This window comes from Dipodomys merriami, unplaced genomic scaffold (assembly GCF_024711535.1).
Source record: "Dipodomys merriami isolate MVZ:Mamm:240054 unplaced genomic scaffold, mDipMer1.0.p SCAF_42, whole genome shotgun sequence".
Lineage (NCBI taxonomy): Eukaryota > Metazoa > Chordata > Mammalia > Rodentia > Heteromyidae > Dipodomys > Dipodomys merriami.
In genome coordinates this window covers 833,553-852,500 of record NW_027205826.1, presented here as the reverse complement: position 1 = coordinate 852,500, position 18,948 = coordinate 833,553, and the positions used below count along the sequence as shown (strand labels likewise).

General features: G+C 50.5%; 1 protein-coding gene across 4 annotated transcripts in view; it reads left to right on the top strand.

Annotated features, from left to right (window-relative positions):
* Positions 1 to 5,328: 5,328 nt before the first annotated feature.
* Positions 5,329 to 18,948, top strand: part of Pgs1 (phosphatidylglycerophosphate synthase 1) — a 42,605-nt gene continuing 28,985 nt past the window's right edge. For 3 of the 4 annotated variants that reach the window (XM_069992874.1, XM_069992875.1, XM_069992873.1), the window contains exons 1-2: positions 5,329 to 5,565; positions 17,945 to 18,134. In XM_069992874.1, the coding sequence (XP_069848975.1) occupies positions 5,432 to 5,565; positions 17,945 to 18,134 (324 nt within the window). In that variant the 5' untranslated portion in view covers positions 5,329 to 5,431. Of the gene's footprint in view, positions 5,566 to 17,527; positions 17,605 to 17,944; positions 18,135 to 18,948 lie in introns of those variants that run through there. The other variant, XM_069992876.1, reaches the window with a different exon arrangement.

The following is an 18,948-nucleotide window of genomic DNA, read 5'->3' as shown; positions in this document are numbered from 1 at the left end:
ACAGTGCCCAGGCCCAGAGTTCAAGCCCCATGACCAACCAAAAAAAAGAAAGAAAGAAAGAAAGAAAAAGGCACAGAGCCTCTTGCTTCAACTTCATGTGGGAGGATGGACAGGGAGAAGCTAGAAGGAGGTGGCAGATTGGGGCACTGCAGAGAAAGCCCCCCCCCCCAGGCTGCCTGCCCCAGCTGGGGCCGGGGGAACTCAGGATTCCCTGGGACACAGCTGACCACAGCTGCTGTGCTTCCCTCCGTGGTGGACGGCTGGATCCTGAGACCTGCTTCTCCCAGCCAGGGTGGTGCTGGCTTCCTGCCAGGCCACAACTCACACTGACAGAGAAACAAACCAGGATGCTCTGCCCGGGAGGCATTTCCAGAAATTTGGGCTCTGGCTTCTTGTTGACCAAATGCCAGAAAGTCCGGGGCTGCTTTGTGGTGAGTGAGCCATTGAGCAAGAGGTGTTTTGTTTTGCTGATGACAAGCCTTTGGACATTGAAAGGTTTATAGGATAAGCGGAGGAACCTGGACAAGATGGTTCCTTGCTCAGCCAGGGAGGGGCTGGCTGCTGGAGCTTCCTCGCTGGGATTTATCGGCGCGCGCGTGTGTGTGTGTGTGTGTGTGTGTGTGTGTGTGTGTGTGTGTGTGTGTGTGTGTGTGTGTGTGTGTGTGTGTGTGTGTGCATGTGTGCATGTGTGCATGTGTGTGTGTGTGTGTGTGCCAGACCTGCCTGGGGCTTGAACTCAGGGACCAGATGCTGTCTCTGAGCTTCTTTACTTAAGGCTGGCACTCTACCACGTGAGCCGTGGCTCCACTTCGAGCTTTTTGCTGGTGAATTGGTGATAATCTCACAGATTTTCCTGTTCTCGCTGGCTTTGAACTGTGATCTTCAGATCTCAGTCTCCTGAGTAGCTAGGATGATAGGCGTAGGCCATAGGGGCTTGGCTAACATTAATTCTTTCTTAACCTCGGGCTCCTTTGGGCCTCCCACAGCTCTAAAGAACGTAGGTCCTGTTCCCAGAAGACCTCATCTCCTCTAGTTTGGGGCCATACAGGTTTGTGCATGGCTACAGGTATGAGGAAACTTGTTTTTGAGTTCAGGGGTTAGCACACCGATTTCGCAAATAAAGTGCTAAAAGGAATGTAGCCAAGTTCTTTCCTCTGCTCTGGGCCTTTTTTTTTTTTTTAACACTACATCTGAGAAGTTGTTACTGAGAACATTTGGTCCCAAAGTGTAAAATACTTGCTACTTGGCCCTTTAAGAAATGTATCAGGGAGCTGGGCACTGGTGGCTCACACTGGTAATCCTCACTACTCAGGAGGCTGGGATCTGAGGATTGAAGTTCCAAGCCAGCACAGGCAGGAAAGTCCTTGAGACTCTGATTTCCAGTAAACCACCAGAAAACTGGAAGTGGCACTGTGGCTCAAGAGGTAGAGTGTTGCCTTGAGCTGAAAAATTGAGAGACAATGTCTAGGCCCAGAGTTCAAGCCTCATGACCAACAAAAAAAAAAAAAAGAAAGAAAGAAAGAAAAAGAAAGAAATGTATCAGGGGCTGGGGATGTGGCTCAGTGGTAGACTGCTTGCCTTGCATGCATGAGGCCCTGGGTTTGATTCCTCAGCACCACATAAGCAGAAAAAGCCGGAAGTGGTGCTATGGCTCAAGTGGTAGTGCACTAGTTTTGAGCTGAAGAGCTGAGGGACAGTGCCCAGGCCCAGAATTCAGGCCCCACAACTGACAAAGCAAGCAAGCAAGAGAGAAAGAAAGAAAGAAAAAAAGAAAACAATACAATGTGTCAGGTATGGTGGCTCACCCCTGCCTGTAATCCCAGCTATTCTGGAGACAGGGATGTGTTTCCTGGTGTGGTTCATGGGTATTTGAAGCCAGCCTGGGCTACGTGGTGAGACTCTTGTTTCAAGAAAACAATGGGGCTGGGAATGTGGCTTAGTGGTAGAGTGCTTGCTGATGCATGAAGCCCTGGGTTTGATTCCTCAGTACCACATACACAGAAAAGGCCAGAAGTGGTGCTGTGGCTCAAGTGGTAGAGTGCTAGCCTTGAGCAAAAGTAGCTCAGGGACAGCGCCCAGGTCCTGAGTTCAAGCCAGGACTGGCAAAAACAAAAAACAAAACAAAACAAACAAAAAATATCCAGAGCCAGGCAACACACACACACACACACACACACACACACACACACACACACACACACACACACACACACACACACACACACAAATTGAGCCATCTCTGGCTTTTTGATGGTTAATTGGAGATAGCCTCAATGCCTGGGCTGACTTCTGAGATGTCCAGTGCTCAGCTTCTTGAGTAGCTAGTATTATAGACATGAATCACTGGCGCCCAGTTATGCACTGTTCATTTGCTTGTTTTTATGCCACTTCTGCATTTTAATAAGGGAGAGCAGCTCAACACCATTCAGTGAGCATCTACCTGTGCTTCTTACCTGAGCCCATGTTATTTTCCTCCCATTTTCCATTAACATATATTAGCTATACATAGAAGGTTCACTGAGATGGCTCCCCATATCATTTTGTTACCAAGAAGGTGGTGGGTGGGGGTGGGAGGGCCAACAGTTCTCATAGACATGTGTCTTAGCTTAAAAGTGCTTAAAGATGGGCACCAGGGGCTAGCTACTCAAACCAGCCCAGGCAAGAAAGTCCATGAGACTCATCTCCAATAAACCACCAGAAAACCAGAAGTGATTCTGTGGCTCAAGTGGTAGAGGACTAACCTTGAGCACAAAGGGGCTCAGGGATAGCACCCAGGTCCTGAGTTCAAGCCCCATAACCACAAACAAACAAAACTTGGCTCACATCTGTAGTTCTAGCTACTAAGGAGGCTGAGATCTGAGAATCTAGATTCAAGATCCAAAGCTGGCCCCTTTGGTTATCTAACATTATGCATTGTGCTTGTAGAAAAGATCACTATCCAACTCTGTTCATTGGACCAAGAGACCTTGGCGGTGTGGGGGAGAACCTGGCCCTATGATGGCGGCCCTCACACGGAGCACCATGCTATGGGATCACCAGCCATTTGGTCTTCCTCTGGAATTCACTCTAGGCCCGTGTTTGGGAAAGACCCTGTCTCAGCAGCAAGCCATGGAGGAGTGGACTTCCGCTGACACTGGCATGGTTTTGTCTGAGGAGTGAATCATAAACAGGGAGGCTCAGGATTTCCTGCCTGGGAAAGGAATCTGCTCTTGGGGCAGCAGCCCCCCACTCCCTGACGTCAACTCTGCTTCCAGTGAATGGTTTCCTTTTCCTTTTGCGAAGACATGGCATCTGTCATCAGTCCTATCAGTCTGTCTTTCTCATCCTGGCATCTCCTGTTTGGGGAGAAACCAATGGGACTAACCAGAAGGTATACGTGGTGGTGGGGGGGGGGGCGGAGGAATGGGAGACTGAGCTGGACTCAGTGGTTGGGCTCCCAAGTGCCAGGAGTTCTTGCAGATGACAGATACCTTCTTGTCTGGGGTCCTTGAGGTGTGCATCCTGCACCCCATCAGTAGAAGGAGGGTTCTCTTCCTTCTGTGCGCATGCAGCCATGCAGCATTTCGGCACAGGAACCCTCTTAGGCCAGCTTTTTGGGCCCCAGAGCCATCTGGGATGAGATATGGTAGAAACAGTGTGTGTACTGTTATACGCATTTTATTTATTTATTTTTGCCAGTTCTGGGACTTTAAGTCAGGGCCTGGGCGCTGTCCCTGAACTGCTTTTGTTCAAAGTTAGCACTCTACCACTTGAGCCACATTGCTACTTTTGGCTTTTTTTTTTTTTTTTCTGCTTATTTATGTGGTGCTGAGGATCAAACCCAGGGCCTCATGCATACATGGCAAGCTCTCTACCACTGAGACACCTTCCCAGCCCTTCTGGCTTTTTTTGTTTATGTGGGACTGAGGAATTGAACCCAGGGCTTCATGCATGCTATGCAAACACTCTACGAAGCCACATTCCCAGCCCTGTTACATGCACTTAAAAAATTGCTTTAGCTGGGGGCTGGTGGCTCAATGCTTATAATCCTAGCTACTCAGCAGGCTGAGCTACGAGGATCACAGTTCAAAGCCAACTTGAGCAGAGAAAGCAGGGAGACGCTTATCTCCAATTAACAGCCCCAAACTAGAAGTAGAGGCGTGGCTCAAGTAGTAGATATCTAGTTTTGAGCAAAAAAGCCAAGAGAGAGGGGCCCTGAGTTCGAGCCCTAGTACCCACACATGTATGAAAGCTGCTTTTAAAAAAAAAAATTAAGAAAATAAGGCATTATCTAAACAATTTACAACCCGAGAATGTAGTGTTCTGAGAAAAAAGTCACGATTGCCTCACTCTGGGTACAGCTGTTTCAGACTATCCTTGAAGCCAGAGGCTCTCCGTGTGTGGCTACAGAAGAGAGGAGGCCATTCTTTATTGTTTATCTTTAATGTAAATACTTAGTGCTTTAACTTGTGCTGTCAGTAGCACCGCCTGCAATTTGTGTTAGATGGGAAGTTGGTCTCAAGGAATATACCTCCCCAGCAAGAACTGCATGCTTGGAGCCCTTCTGAGGGTGACTGGCAGGCTACGGGCCACGTGGCGCAGTCCCTGAACTGGAGGGAGCAGCCATTGAGCCCTCGTGTTGCAAGCCCAGGTTCCTGGGCACAAGTGCGCTGTGTGACCGTGGTCTCACACACACTCCTCACTGATTCATGCTTTGGAGCTTGGAAGAGCCGAATCAAGTTCCACCCAGATACAGTGAGCTAAATAGAAACCAAATCCGGCAAGGCTCCTGGGCGCTGTAGCCGTTTGGACATCTTTGTGACTTTTAGTTGCATTTGCTGTCTCCAACAAATCAAACTTTCTCCTTTCTTGAACTCAAGCACTCTATCCCAGGAGCCGCCCTGTGTAGGTGGCGCTGAGGAATCGAACCCAGGGCCTCCAGCATGCGAGGCAAGCGCTCTGCCGCTGAGCCACCCTCCCGGACGGCCTCTCCTCTTCTTTTTCCCTCTTTAAAGACAGCGTCTCAAACGAAGCACAAGCATTGGGGGCCCAGAACGGCGAACTTCCAGGGCCGGGGACAGCTCAGTGTTGGGGGGCGGGAGCCCCTCGGCCGTCGGCGTTCACGCAGCTCCCGGCCTTCCAGAAACACGCCTACCAGTCACTGCGGAGTCGCCCGCCTCGCCCGGCCGCACGTGCCCGGCACGGCTCGGCCGGCACCGCTCTCCTGTGACGCGACCACCGCCTTTGCTGGCGTGCGGCGAGGGAAGGCCCGGCGGCGGAGGGCGGGGCGGGGCCTGGGGGCGGGGCCCGGGCCTCGGGGGCGGGGCCTCGGGGGGCGGGGCGGGGCGCGATCTCTGCGCCCCGGCTCCTGCGCCTGCGCACTCGCGCCGTGTCCGCGGCGCGGGCTGTCAATAAAGTTCTCGCGCGCCGGAAGCGGAAGCGGCGAATCTCCATGGCGGCCGCGGCGGCTGGGCCGGTGTTCTGGAGGCGGCTGCTGGGCCTCCTGCCTGGCCGGCCCGGGCTGGCCGCGCTCCTGGGGCGCCTGTCCGACCGCCTCGGCAGGAACCGGGACCGCCGGCGCAGGAGGTGAGAGAGGCGGCCGGGCTGCGCTGCCCGGGCCCCAGCCTTCCCGAGGGAGGGTGGGCGGCCCGAGAGGGACCTCGGTCAGCCCGGGCTGGCGCGGCGCGGCCCGGCCGGAGGGCGGCCCGCGCAGCCCGGAGGCCCGCGCCGTCCTCCCCGCCGCGCCCGGGGCGAGCGCCGGCCGCCGCCCCGCACGGGCCCGGGTGCGCGTCCAGCCCCGCGGCGCCGGGCTCGCTGGCCGGCGAGGGCCCCGGGGCGCGGGAGACCCCGTCGGGTGCCGAGCGCGCCTTCCCGTGCGCAGGCCGGGCCGAGAGGTGAGTCAGGCCGGGATGGTGCGCGCGCAGCGTGCCCCCGCCGGCGCCGAGCGGCCGCCCCGAGTCCGGGGAGCGGAAGCCACTCCAAACCCCGCTCCCAGTTTGCCCGGGGGCCCCGGGTTCTGGAAAAGTACTGGAGTGAGTTACGTAAACGGCGAGATGGGTCTTAAGCGGGTTGGTACAGGCTGAGATCTTTGAAAGCAAACACTTGCCAAGACCGGAACGACCTCGGGAGGGTTGCGGCTCTTGGCAGTATTGCTTTTTCTTGTCGTCTTTAAGCAGTTCTGCAAAGGAGTTGCATCTAGCAGAGCAGTTTATGAAGAGTACAGTGTATCTTGATCAGTGTCTCACTGTCCCTCCCCTCCCCACGCCTTCCCTCACTCTTAATTTTGTAGGATATACACTGGGTTCTTTGTGTGTGTGTGTGTGTGTGCGCCAGTTTTGGGGCTTGAACTCTGGGCCTGGGCGCTGTACCTGAGCTGCTTTTGCTCAAGGCTAGCACTCTTACCACTTGAGCCACAGCAACACTTCTGTCTTCTTCTGTGTCTGTGGTACTGAGGAATCGAACCCAGGGCTTCTTGCATGCCAGGCAAGCGCTCCACTACGGAGCCACCTTCCCAGCCCACATTGGATTCTTGACTGCATTTTCCTCTTTATTCGTGTACTCCTTTCCACATTCCTTTCCCCTTGATCCAACACCACTGCACCCTTTCGAGTAGAGTACCTGCTTCCTGGTACTCTTATTTACTTATTTTTTTTGGTCGGTAGTAGGGCTTGAACTCTGGGCCTGGGCGCTGTCTCTCAGCTCTTCAGCTCAAGGCAAGCGCTCTACCACTTGAGCTACAGTGCCACTTCCGATATTCTGTTGGTTTATTGGAGATAGGAGCCTCACGGTCTCTCCTGCCCGGGCTGGCTTTGAACCGCGATCCTCAGATCTCAGCCTCCTGAGTAGCAAGCCATCAGTGCCCGGCTTACTCTTATTTTTGAGTGCCAGTCCTGGGGCTTGAACTCAGTGTCTGGTGCTGAGTATTTTTGCTCAAGGCTAGCAGTCTGTCACTTGTGGCTGTTTGTGGTTAATTGGAGACCAGAGTGTCACAGATGTTCCTGCCAAGCTGGTTTTGAACCATGATCCTTAGACCTCTGCCTCCTGAGTAGTTAGGATTACAGGTGTGAGCCATCTCCTGGCAGTATTTTGTCTTCCCTCCTTCCCTCCCTCCCTCCCCCCTCTCTCCCCCTTCCCCTCTCTCTTTCTTGGAGGAAAAATGAATTGTCTTCTATGTAAATAGCTTTCTTATAGGTATTTGACCTTTACATTTAGCCCTCATAAAAGATCTTCAAATGGCATCTTTTAGTTGAGATTACACTATCTTAGATTTTAACTTCTATTTGAAAATACTGATTATTGCCAGACTCAGGGGTTGAACTCAGAATCCCCTACTTGCAGGCACTCCACCTCTCAGCCATGAGTCCAGTCGCTGTCTTTGTTCCAAGTGAAATCTGGGATATAGTCCAGTGTAGTGTTAGTAGTTATGGGAGAACAAGGTAGTTCAGCGCTGGGAATGTGGCTTAGTGGTAGAGTGCTTGTCTAGCATGCATGAAGCCCTGGGTTTGATTCCTCAGTACCACATACACAGAAAAAGCTGGAAGTGGTGCTGTGGCTTAAGTGGTAGAGTGCTAGCCTTGAGCAAAAATAAGTTCAGGGACAGTGCCCAAATCCTGAGTTCAAGCCCCAGGACTGGCCAAAAAAAAAAAAAAAAAAGTTTGTTCATATTGAGTAACAATGGAAGATTTTCAGCAAAAACTCATTTGATTTTGGAGAACTTTGCAAGTGATAGAATCAGGGCAAGAGGGGCTGGGAAGGTGGCTCAGTGGTAGAGTGCTTGCCTTGCATGCATGAGGCCCTGGGTTCGATTCCTCAGCACCACATAAGCAGAAAAAGCTGGAAGTGGTGCTGTGGCTCAAGTGGTAGAGCACTAGCCTTGAGCTGAAGAGCTGAGGGACAGTGCCCAGGCCCAGAGTTCAGGCACCATGACTGGCAAAAAAAAAAAAAGAATCAGGGCAAGAAGGAACTTTTGGAAGCCTACTTGAACAGAATAGTTCAAGTATCTAGAAGTAGTGACAACGCCAGAATTCAGGAGGCTGATCAGGAGGATCACCAGGACAAGGCTAGCCTGGACTATATAGCAACATTGTGTCTCAAAAGAAACAACCCAGCTGGGTACTGGTGGCTCACACCTGTAACCTTAGCATCATAGGAGGCTGAGATCTGAGGATTGAGGTTCTAAACCAGCCCCAGCAGAAGAGTCTGTGAGATTCTTATCTCCAATTAAATGCCAGAAAATGGAGGTGGTACTGTGGCTCAAACTGGTAGAGCCCTAGCCTTGAGTGAAAGAGCTCAGAGATATTGCCCAGGCCCTGAATTCAAGCCCCATGATCAAAAAACAAAACCCAAAACAACCCAACCCCCTCAAAAAACAACAGCCCAGCCCAAGTTTCATATTGGTGACCCAGAAGTGTAGAAGGGTGGCCGCTCTATTTTGTTATTGATTAGCAAAAGGTAGTAAATCAGATGATGCCTGTGTCTGGGCACAAAGCTATTGAGATTTGTCTGTTTTTTTTTTTTTTTTTGGGTTGGTCCTGGGGTACTCGGGGCACTGTCCGAGAACTTTTTTTTACTTGCTCAAGGCTAGCACTTTACCCCTTGAATCACAGCTCTACTTCTGGTTTTCTGGTGGTTAATTGGAGATAAGAGTCTCATGGGGGCGGGGGGGGGGGGGGCTAGGAGTGTGGCTTAGTGGTAGAGTGCTTGCCTAGCATGCATGAAGCCCTGGGTTCAATTCCTCAGTACCACATAAACACACAAACAGAAAAGCCGGAAGTAGCACTGTGGCTCAAGAGGTAGTGCTAGTCTTGAACAAATGAAGCTTGGGGGGCAATGCCCAGGCCCTGAGTTCAGGCTCCAGGACTGGCAAAAACAAAAGTCTCATGGACTTTCCTGCCCAGGCTGGATTTGAACCTTGATCCTCAGATCTCAGCCTTCTTTGTAGCTAGGATTACAGGCATGAGCCACCAGCACCCGGCTCTTTTCTTGTTTGGGTGGTTTCTGAGCTTCAGCTCAGGGCCTTGAGCTCTTGCTTGTTTTCTTTTTGCTAGGATTATAGGCGTGAGCCACTGGTGCCAGTTTGGTTTAAAGTTTTTAAAAATGTTCTACCCTCAAATAGATGTTTAGGCCACTTTTGTTATTCCCTGGTATAAGTTTAAGCTATGAAAAACAAATTGTTAGTAACTGTTCAGATTCAGAATTGATTACTCAAGGTATGTTGAGGCAATCTTCATAGATTCTTTGTTCTTTCTTCTATGGTGATGCTGTGGATAGAATCTAGGGCCCCTAACAGTAGATACGCTGTGCCACTGATCTATAACCCCTCAGTCATAACACACACACACACACACACACACACACACACACATAATATGTATATACCTATAATATGTGAGATACAGTCTCACTGTGTAGCCCATACTGGCTTTCATCTCTTGCTTCAGTGGCTTAGCCTCTAAAATGCTGGAATTGTAGTCTTTTGCCACACACCAGACTTGGACATTTTTTTTTTTTTTTTGGTTGATTGTGGGGCTTGAACTCTTGGCCTGGGCGCTGTTCCTCAGCTCTTCAGCTCAAGGCTAGTGCTCTACCACTTGAGCCACAGCACCACTTCCCATTTTCTGATAGTTAATTGGAGATAAGAGTCTCATGGGGACTTTTCCTGCCCTGGCTGGCTTTTAACTGTGATCCTCAGATCTCAGCTTTCTTAGTTACTAGGATTACAGGTGTGAGCCTCCAGCGCCCGGCTCTTTCCCTTTTTTTTTTTTTTTTTTTTTGCTGGTATCTGAGCTCCAACTCAGGGCCTTGAGCTCTTGTTTGGCTTTTTTTGCTCACGACTGGCAATCTACTACTTGACCCACACACTTTGGGCTTTTTGCTTTTTGGTTAATTTGTTTCTTAGGTACTAGGCTGACTTGGAACCACCAAACCTCAATTCCTTTGATTTCAGCCTCCTGAGTAACTAGGATTATACACACTTGCCCTCAATGGCTGTTTCAACTTATTTTAAAAAAGACATTTCTCTTGGGCTGGGAAGGTGGCTCAGTGGTAGAGCACTTGCCTTGCATGCTCGAGGCCCTGGGTTCGATTCCTCAGCACCACATAAGAAAAAAGCCAGAAGTGGCACTGTGGCTCAAGTGGTAGAGTGCTAGTCTTGAGCTGAAGAGCTGAGGGACAGCCCCCAGGCCCAGAGTTCAGGCCCCATGACCGGACCCAAAAAAATAAATAAATAAAAAAGACATTTCTCTTAAGCTGGGCACTGGTGGTTCACACCTGTAATCCTAGCTATTCAGGAGGCTGAGATCTGAGGATCACAGCTCTGTAAGACTCTTATCTCTAATCACAGAAAAAATGATGTTGTGACTCAAGCGGTAGAGCACTAGCCTTGAGCAAAAAGGAGCTCAGGAATAGTGCCCAGGCCCAGGACTGGCAAAAAAAAAAAAAAAAAAGACATTTCTCTTGAGTATGGTAGCGGGCGTATTCTAAATTGACTTCTCAAAGTGTTTTGTAAATAATGTCAATGGATGGTGTCCATGTGGCCCCATTTTCTTTGTGAGAGAGAAAGGTTTCCCTGAGCCAACAGTTGAAGCAGAAACTGTTTCCTGCACATTCAGTCAGAAATTCTTACTTGGTTTTGGTGGTCCTGGTGGTTGAATTCAGGGCCTTGATTTTACTCCTCTTCCTCCCATGACTGCTGTGTGACTCTCCCCCATTGTTCTGCAGCACCTCCCAATTCCTCCTTCCCCGAATGATGTGGTTTCTTGTAACTCTTGATCATTGATTCATTGCAAATAGTTCTGTGTATCATGAGGTTAAGTTATTTTAGATTTCAGCTTGCCAGTTTGACTCAGCTGACAAGGGCTGGCGAATCCCTGTGGCTAGCACGAGGAACAGTTCCTGTACTGCGTGGTTTCCTTTCACTCGAGACCGAGAACTCTACTTAAAATCATTTCTAATTAGTGATCTTGAAATACTGTTGCTTCCTCTTAAGCAAGCATCTGACTCACTGTTATTAAGGAACACAAGATAATTCATTTGCTCTTGGTTCCTACTGTGCTGCTGGGTACCATGGAAGCAGGCCATAAAGTCACAACCCTGTCTTCCAGCTGCTCAGACTCACCAGCAGACAATTACAGGAATGAAGGTGGAAGGTCAGGGCAGCACCTGGGAGAGATTCCCCCCACCCCCACCCCCACCCCCCCAGGTCCAGCAAGAAGGCAACTCAGAGCTGTTTTTTTTTTTTTTCTTGTTTTGGGTCCGGTTGTGGGGCCTGAACTCTGGGCCTGGGCGCTGTCCCTCAGCTCTTCAGCTCAAGGCTAACACTCTACCACTTGAGCCACAGCACCACTTCCGGCTTTTTTCTTTTTGCTTATGTGGTGCTGAGGAATTGAACCCAGGGCCTCATGCATTCAAGGCAAGTGCTCTACCACTGAGCCACCTTCCCAGCCCAACTCAGAGCTGTTTGAAGGAGTAGTAGAAGCAGGCTGGGAAGGAGAGTGGTGTGACAGAATGGCAGGGGAGTGCTGAGAGCCCAGGGCGCAGGAACCTTTTCTTGCAGCAGATGGCAGAGAAGGGTGCTAAGTAGGGCAGGAAAGAGTAGCTAAGGGGCTGGGAATGTGGCTCAGCGGTAGAGCGCTTGCCTTGCATGCATGAGGCCCAGGGTTCGATTCTCCCCAGCACCACATAAGCAAAAAGGAAAAAAGCCGGAAGTGGCACTGTGGCTCAAGTGGTAGAGCGCTAGCCTTGAGCTGAAGAGCTAAGGGACAACGCCCAGGCCCAGAGTTCAGGCCCATGGCCAGACCCCCCCCCCAAAAAAAAAAAAAAAAAAAAAAGAGTAGCTAAGGGCAAGTCTTTTGGACCAGGGACCCAGAAAGCAAGTCCTGGGGTCCATGTGCGGTTCTTTTTGAGTGGTCCAGGCCTGAGAAGGTGGGGGCTCATATGTAGTCAGGGGCAGTGGGAGCAGAAGAGTCAGCACTGCTGGGGATGGAGGGGAGAGCCTTAGGGATTGCAGGCATGGATGTAGTCCACCCTGAAGCGGGAAGAATGAGGACAGGTTTGGGGACACTAAGGGACACTAAGGTCATTTGCTTCCAGTTACAGTGGACTGTAGGAAGATGAACTCCTGAGAGGAAAGCAGAAGCCTCAGGGAGAAGCATCTGGAGTCCCTGGCCCCACGGAATGGACTCCTTATTGGAGTCGATGAGACCTACTAGGAAATGTGTCAGGAGAACTTCAGTTCCTAATCCTGAACTTGGATGACAAGAGCTTGCTCTGCCTGCTCCCCTTTAAAACTATTTTCACTTTGAGCTATATGTATAAGAGAGTCTTTTTAGAGTTAGATCTTATTTTCTTTACTCAAGGTAGGTGTGTGTATATGTGTGTGTATTATGTGTATGTGTGTGTGTGTGTGTGTTGGAGGGACTAGAGATGCCTAACTTTTCTGAATTGGGGAGAAGTAGAGGGAACCAGCAGATGGTTCCTTCAATTAGATTTTTTTTCTTTTTTGCTGATACTGCTGATACCTTGTGCTCTCACTCTGCTTTTTGTTCATGGTTGGCACGCTACAGTTTGAACTACACTTCTAGTCCAGCATTTTGCCAGTTAATTGGTGATGGAATTTTCTAACGGTGCACAGGTGGTCTATAATCCTAGCTAATTAGGAAGCTGAGATTTAAGGATTGTGGTTCAAAACCAGCTGGGGCAGAAAACCAGAAGTGGTGCTGTGGCTCAAGTGGTAGAGTGCCTTGAGCAAAAGAGCTTAGGGACAACACTGATGCCTCAAGTTCAAGCGCTACTATCCCCCCTCCTCTCCCTTCCCCCCTTTCTGGGCTGGTTCTGGACCTGGACCGTGATCTTCCCAAGGTTTAGCTCCCTGAGAAGCTAAGATTATAGGCATGAGACACCAGTGCCAGCTTTAATTAGATTGTCTTACATTATAATTAGTGGCAGGTCATTTGTTCAACTTGTGAACTTGTTCTGACTCTAAGGAGCTACCATATTTCCAGAACTCGTTTTTCTTTAAACTTTCTGATGTGAGTCTCAGTCTTCCTTATTTGTTGTTGGTTTATTTATAGCAGCAGAATAAGTGGGAGGGGAGGTAATTTGGAATCAAAGTGTAATTTTCCCAAAGAATTTAAACTTGATCTTGACTGGATGAATGTAAGATGTGCAGCAGACTGACTTTTGCGGTTACAACTTTATCCTGCAACCCATTGTAGCTGGTGATGAATTAGGCTTGGTTGTATGTGCTGCTAGGATAGAAAACAGCCTGGGATTAAAATGTTCTAATAGATAATCCCCTTGTAAATAGTGTGATCTGATTAACGTAAACCAGGCCTGTCAAGCTTGCCAGGAGTCAGGCTGGCTGTAGCCATGAAAGCAGTGTACATGTGATTGCTTCCTATCAGGCACTTTGATATGCCTGGTACATTTAGCTACAAAGGGCGTTTTGTGGTTTATAAATGTATTCTAGATCCTCTCCAATGTGATCATCTTCCTTTTGGCCAAGTCAAGAGGATAACCCTCGAGGTGAGCATATATCTGCTTCTTGTGTAGCTTTCTGGGGGGAGTCCAGCAGCCAGTGGTCTTGGGTGACCTGTGGGGTCTGCATGCTTTCCCTCCCTGTGTGTGTTCTTGACTGACCAGGAAGTATTAGACCGTCTTGTAGTTTCTCAAGCTTTCTCAGGAAGAATGACGACTCTTGCTCTTTTCTTATCAGTTCACTTTTTACGTTTTAAATGTTTACAACAGAGAGGAGGATAAATTGGGTTTTTCTTTAAAGTAATTTTTGAAACATGTGGCAATCCGGAGCTCATTTTCTTTTAAATACCTCTTTTTAGGTGGTTTTGTGCAGATTTGGTTGGGATCCAAACCACAGAACCTGTACCACAAGTCTTAGGATTTCAACAGAGCACATGGACCCTGAGACCAGGCCTCCGAGCCCACTCTGAGGGACACTTTAGTGCCCATGTAGGACTCTGGTGATCTCATGCATCCATGGGCAGCATCTGAAGACAGCCCAGGCAGACTATGTCTCCAGAAACTGTGAGGGAACGTAGAGCTTGGACCTCTAGGCACACAGATGCCCATCCATAGGAGAAATGGGAGGTGTGCCAGGTGATGTGCAGCCTCACAATGCTTGGGAAAGCTCAGCATGATGGTGCTTGCCTATCTCCCTGCACTCAGGAAGGAGGCTGCACAGGAGGATCCCAAGATCCAGGCCAGCCCAGTCTACAGCTCAGATCTCGTGATCTCAAAAAGCCAAAAACTAAGCAGAGAAAGAAGGTAAAATCAAAATGGTAAGATTGGGAAACACCTGTTTCCCACCAAAGGCCAACTGTTTTCTGCTTTTCCCGAGGCTCTGTTTGCATGCTTGATTGCATCACAGTGGCACTGATTGCTCTGTCCCTGTCTCTCACCTATGGTGCAGGGGGGTGCATGTCCCCACTGGGGACGGCCTGCTGGGCCAGGCATGCCCCACCATCTTCATTGGGTGCCACCCCAGTCCAGGACTCACGGACAAGAGCATCCTGTACTCACTCCAGGGCTGCTCAAGAAGTGGCCTTCTTGAGAGCCCTTCCCCTGCCCCACGCATCCCCGTCCCCTGACTGAGCACCCTTCCCATTCAGGCATGTGATGGCAGTGCCCACCAGAAGTCATATGTGATGTGACTGAACCTTTACCCAGAGTCAGGTAACCTACAGCTTACCTGACCCGATCAGCCAGCTGACCCAGGAGGTCGCCTCCTAGTCCCCTTTCACCTTTGGCCTAACAGGCTGAGAACTGCTGCACATTTGTGTTAGTCTTGGTTGTTGCTTGGCCCTGTTCTCGGCCCAGTTCTCTACGCTCCCTCCACATTCTAGGGGGAAGGAGTGGACTTTCAGAGGGGGTGAGGCAGGCAGAGCCTTGTCATCTGGCCCCTCCCTGCCGCTACTTCCTCCTCCTTGCAACTAGAAATGAGCACTGAGATGGTATCTAGAAAGTGATGACTGGGGAGCAGAGTCTGGATGTGGAAATTGTGTGTGTGCAATAGGCTAGTTCTCTGAACGGTAAGTATGACATAGAACGTGCCTCTTTTTTGGTAACCACAGCTCTGCCTCATCAACTCTCTTGGGGCTCATTTTGTGATGGAACATGTGGTTTCTTAGGTGAGGTGGTCAGCCTTGGAGATGGGAATCACTGTGCGGTAGGACTAGTGCTAACAGGGACCTTGACCTTTTCTGAGAAAACTCCCAGGGTAGCATGAGGGAAACTGGTAAGCAACCCTCATGGGTTCTGGCTGAGGTAGAGGGAGGAATAAAGGCCCCTGGGTGGACCCTGGAGCTGCCTACCCCAGGTGCTCAAGAATCTCCACCCTGCTGCCGTACTGCGCTTAGAGTTCCAGTGGGTCTCCTCTGCGTGGCTGTCATGGGGCCTCTACAGAATCCCTGCTGCCTTTCAGAGCACTCTTCTCCAGGTGTCTAAAAGCACTGGGAGGCCAGGCCTCCTCCAGTTGCTGAAACTCAGTTGACTTCCAGCTCCTCCTCTCTGACAAAAACAAACCTGTAAGTACACAGCTTAAACAGGGAGCCGATACAGAAAAGCCTTCAACAGCTCCTGGACTGAGGCCCTGGTAGAGCATTCCCAGGGAGTCCTGCCTGGCAGGGTGGGCAGCCATAGGGTGCGGCATGGGTTCTGTAGCCAGGTCCTGCTGGACGGCTTTCCTAACCTGGCTGGAGGTGGTGTGGGCCCGGCCTTTGGGTGTGCGTGTGCGTGTGTGTGTGTGTGTGTGTGCATGTATGCGCGCACACGCACGTGTTGGCTCTCGAGGCCCTTCTGGGATATGCCAGTTTTGTGCATATATCTGCTCAAGGTCATCATTAGGTCGCCATCCCCGTGTGCATGGTGATTTTTCAAGGCTTGTCCAAACTTCCTAGCATCTTCAGGCATCACCAGTCCTGTATAGTGTGACTCTGTACATTTTGACACTTTGACATTTAATGAACTTGAGTGTTTCCTCTTGTGCTGTGGTTAGCTCTGGGCATGTAAGTCTCTGAGGCTTCATGACAGGTAGGCTGCCTGGCTCCTGCTGTGTCCCCACAGGTGCTCCTAGGAAGGCTCCAGTTAGATTCTGCTGGTACTCACCCTCTTCTGGGTTGTCTGTACCACTGCGCTTTCTCATCCTTGTCTTTGGGGGCTCTTTGCATCCCTGCCATCTAGAGACTGCGTGGAACAGCACAGGGGAGTTCTGACTCTTTCCCACCTGGCTTAAAAAGTCTCACCTTTCAAAGAAGTGCAGTGAGGCAGGTCCGTCAATGGAAAGTCACTGCAGCTAGACCATGGTCTGCTTCGGACCCCCTGGGGGCTTCAGCTGGGTGAGGTTTGTACAGCTTTGCCATGGCAGGTGCGCCGGCTCACTTTTTGAACCTGGAGCAGCTCTCCCTTTACATTTGGCTTGCAAGTTGACTGACACCTTTGAGTGTCATCATCACCTCCAGGGACTGCTGGGTAGCAGCTGCTTTCCCATCTCCACAGTGCCCGAGGCCGTGTCTGTTCTGGTCTTCTGAGCCAACACTTTCTACCATTGACTAAGGTTTTCTTGGCAGTGAGTTGGCTGTGATGGTCTGGTGGGCTTTCTGGGAAGCACAGCTGTGGGCCATCTGGCATCTGTGCGAGGCCATTTATGAGCCCTGGGAAGATCAGAGCTTTATCATGAAGCAAGCAAATGAAATCATCTTCCTGGAATTTGTGTCCATTCAGGCTCTGCCTGAGTATGTCTGAACCTCCTCTCCCCAGAGTCCCTCTGGAGGTCACACACTGAAGAGGGTGTTCCTGCTGCTGTTTGCAGGACTGGCTTCCAGATTGTGTGTGTGTGTGTGTCTGTGTGTGTGTGTGTGTGTGTGCATGGGCAGCACCAGGGTTCCTCTAGGCTCACCCTTGGTGGAGTAGGGGGCTTCCCGGTTTGCAGGACTGGCTTCCAGATAGTGTGTGTGTGTGTGTGTGTGTGTGTGTGTGTGTGTGTGTGTGTCTGTGTGTGTCTGTGTGTAGGGGTGTGTGTAGGTGTGTGTGTGTGTGTGTGTGTGTGCGCGCGTGCATGGGCAGCACCAGGGTTCCTCCAGGCTCAGCCTTGGTGGAGTAGGGGGCTTCCCGGTTTGCAGGACTGGCTTCCAGATTGTGTGTGTGTGTGTGTGTGTGTGTGTGTGTGTGTGTGTGTGTGTGTGTGTGTGTGTGTGTGTGTGTGTGTGTGTGTGTGTGTGTGTGTGTGTGTGTGTGTGTGTGTGTGTGTGTGGCTTCCAGATTTTGTGTGTGTGTGTGTGTGTGTGTGTGTGTGCGTGCATGGGCAGCACCAGGGTTCCTCCAGGCTCAGCCTTGGTGGAGTAGGGGGCTTCCCGGGTGCAGTGTTGTGTGGTCCCTGAGGAGACTGTGTCTTGTGGCCATGGGCCCACATCGCTAGCACCCCTGAAGCCACTCCCTTTCCCACCCTTCCTCTGCTCCAGCTGTCTCTCCAAATCTGAGTTTTGAAAAGAAAAATGTACTTTTTGGGGTCCTGCCTTGACCAGACTCTCTTCATCTCATGAGTCATTTGACTCCGGGTCTGCGTTGTCATCCTCAGAATTCTACCAAGCTTACCCTGGCTCTGTGTATTTGTAGGTAAGATTTTTTGAGGTGGATTTTTTTTTAAGGAGGTGGCAGTAGTCAATGCGAGTCTATTTGTGGCTGTTCTAAACTTGTTCCCTGAATTGTTTAGAATTGACTTGTTGGGGTTTATCCTAGGTGCTGGCACTTGAAGTTGCTCAACAGTAGGCCCTTCAAGATGTTAGAAAGGAAGAGAGCTGAGGGAAATGTCTGCAGAGCTTGGCTAGGGCTTACTCTCCAAAGTGTTATAGAAAAATAGATTGGCTAAAAGAAATCTCCCCCCTCTCCCCAGAGACTTAGATAGGGATCTGCAGAGTATTGGGGTAGTAACCCATTTGTGTGTTTCTTTAACCAGGTCTCCATGGCTGTTACTGGCTCCCTTGCTGTCCCCGGCCATCCCCCAGGTCACCTCCCCACCCTGCTGCCTGTGCCCTGAAGGTGTGCACAGGTTCCAGTGGATCAGAAACCTCGTTCCAGAGTTTGGCGTCTCCAGCTCTCATGTCAAAGTGCTTTCTTCCCCTGCAGAGTTCTTCGAGCTTATGAAGGTAAGCCATCTCTAAAGAACAAAGGGATAAGCTGAGGGTTTCCAGGTTGGGTAAGTCGTGAACACCCTATGTTTTAGAAACTGCTGAGGCTGTTCAGGTTCTATTTGTTTTCAGGTTCACATGTTGATTTGAACCACTAGTGAAGCTTCTCTGTGTGGCCACCATTAGAGCAGGAAGCAGTAAGGGCTGGGGCCAGACTGATTCTTCTGGCCATGCGGATTCTTTGTTCCCCTTAGTTGAATGGACTGTGAGAAGAGAGGTAGTGGGGCGCATCTCCCCTGAAGATGCCTGGGAAGAAGGATGGGCCCTACCTCTGGAAGCATCTCCAGGCCCAGTGGTGTCTTCTTTTTTTTTTTTTTTTGGGTCCGGTTGTGGGGCCTGAACTCTGGGCTTGGGCACTGTCCCTTAGCTTTTCAGCTCAAGGCTAGCACTCTACCACTTGAGCCACAGCACCACTTCTGGCTTTTTTTTTTTTTTTTTTTTATGCTTATGTGGTGCTGAGGAATCAAATCCAGGGCCTCATGCATGCAAGGCAAGTGCTCTACCACTGAGCCACCTTCCCAGCTTCCCTCCCCCTTTTTTTTTGTTGGACATGGGGCTTGAACTCTGGGCCTGGGCACTGTCCCTCAGCTCTTCAGCTCAAGGCGAGCGCTCTACCACTTGAGCTACAGCACCACTTCCGGTTTTCTAGTGGTTTATTGGAGATGGGAGTCCTACAGTCTTTCCTGCCCAGTTTGGCTTTGAACCTCGATCCTCAGATCTCAACCTCCTGAGTAGCTAGGATTATAGGCGTGAGCCATCAGCGCCTGGCTTG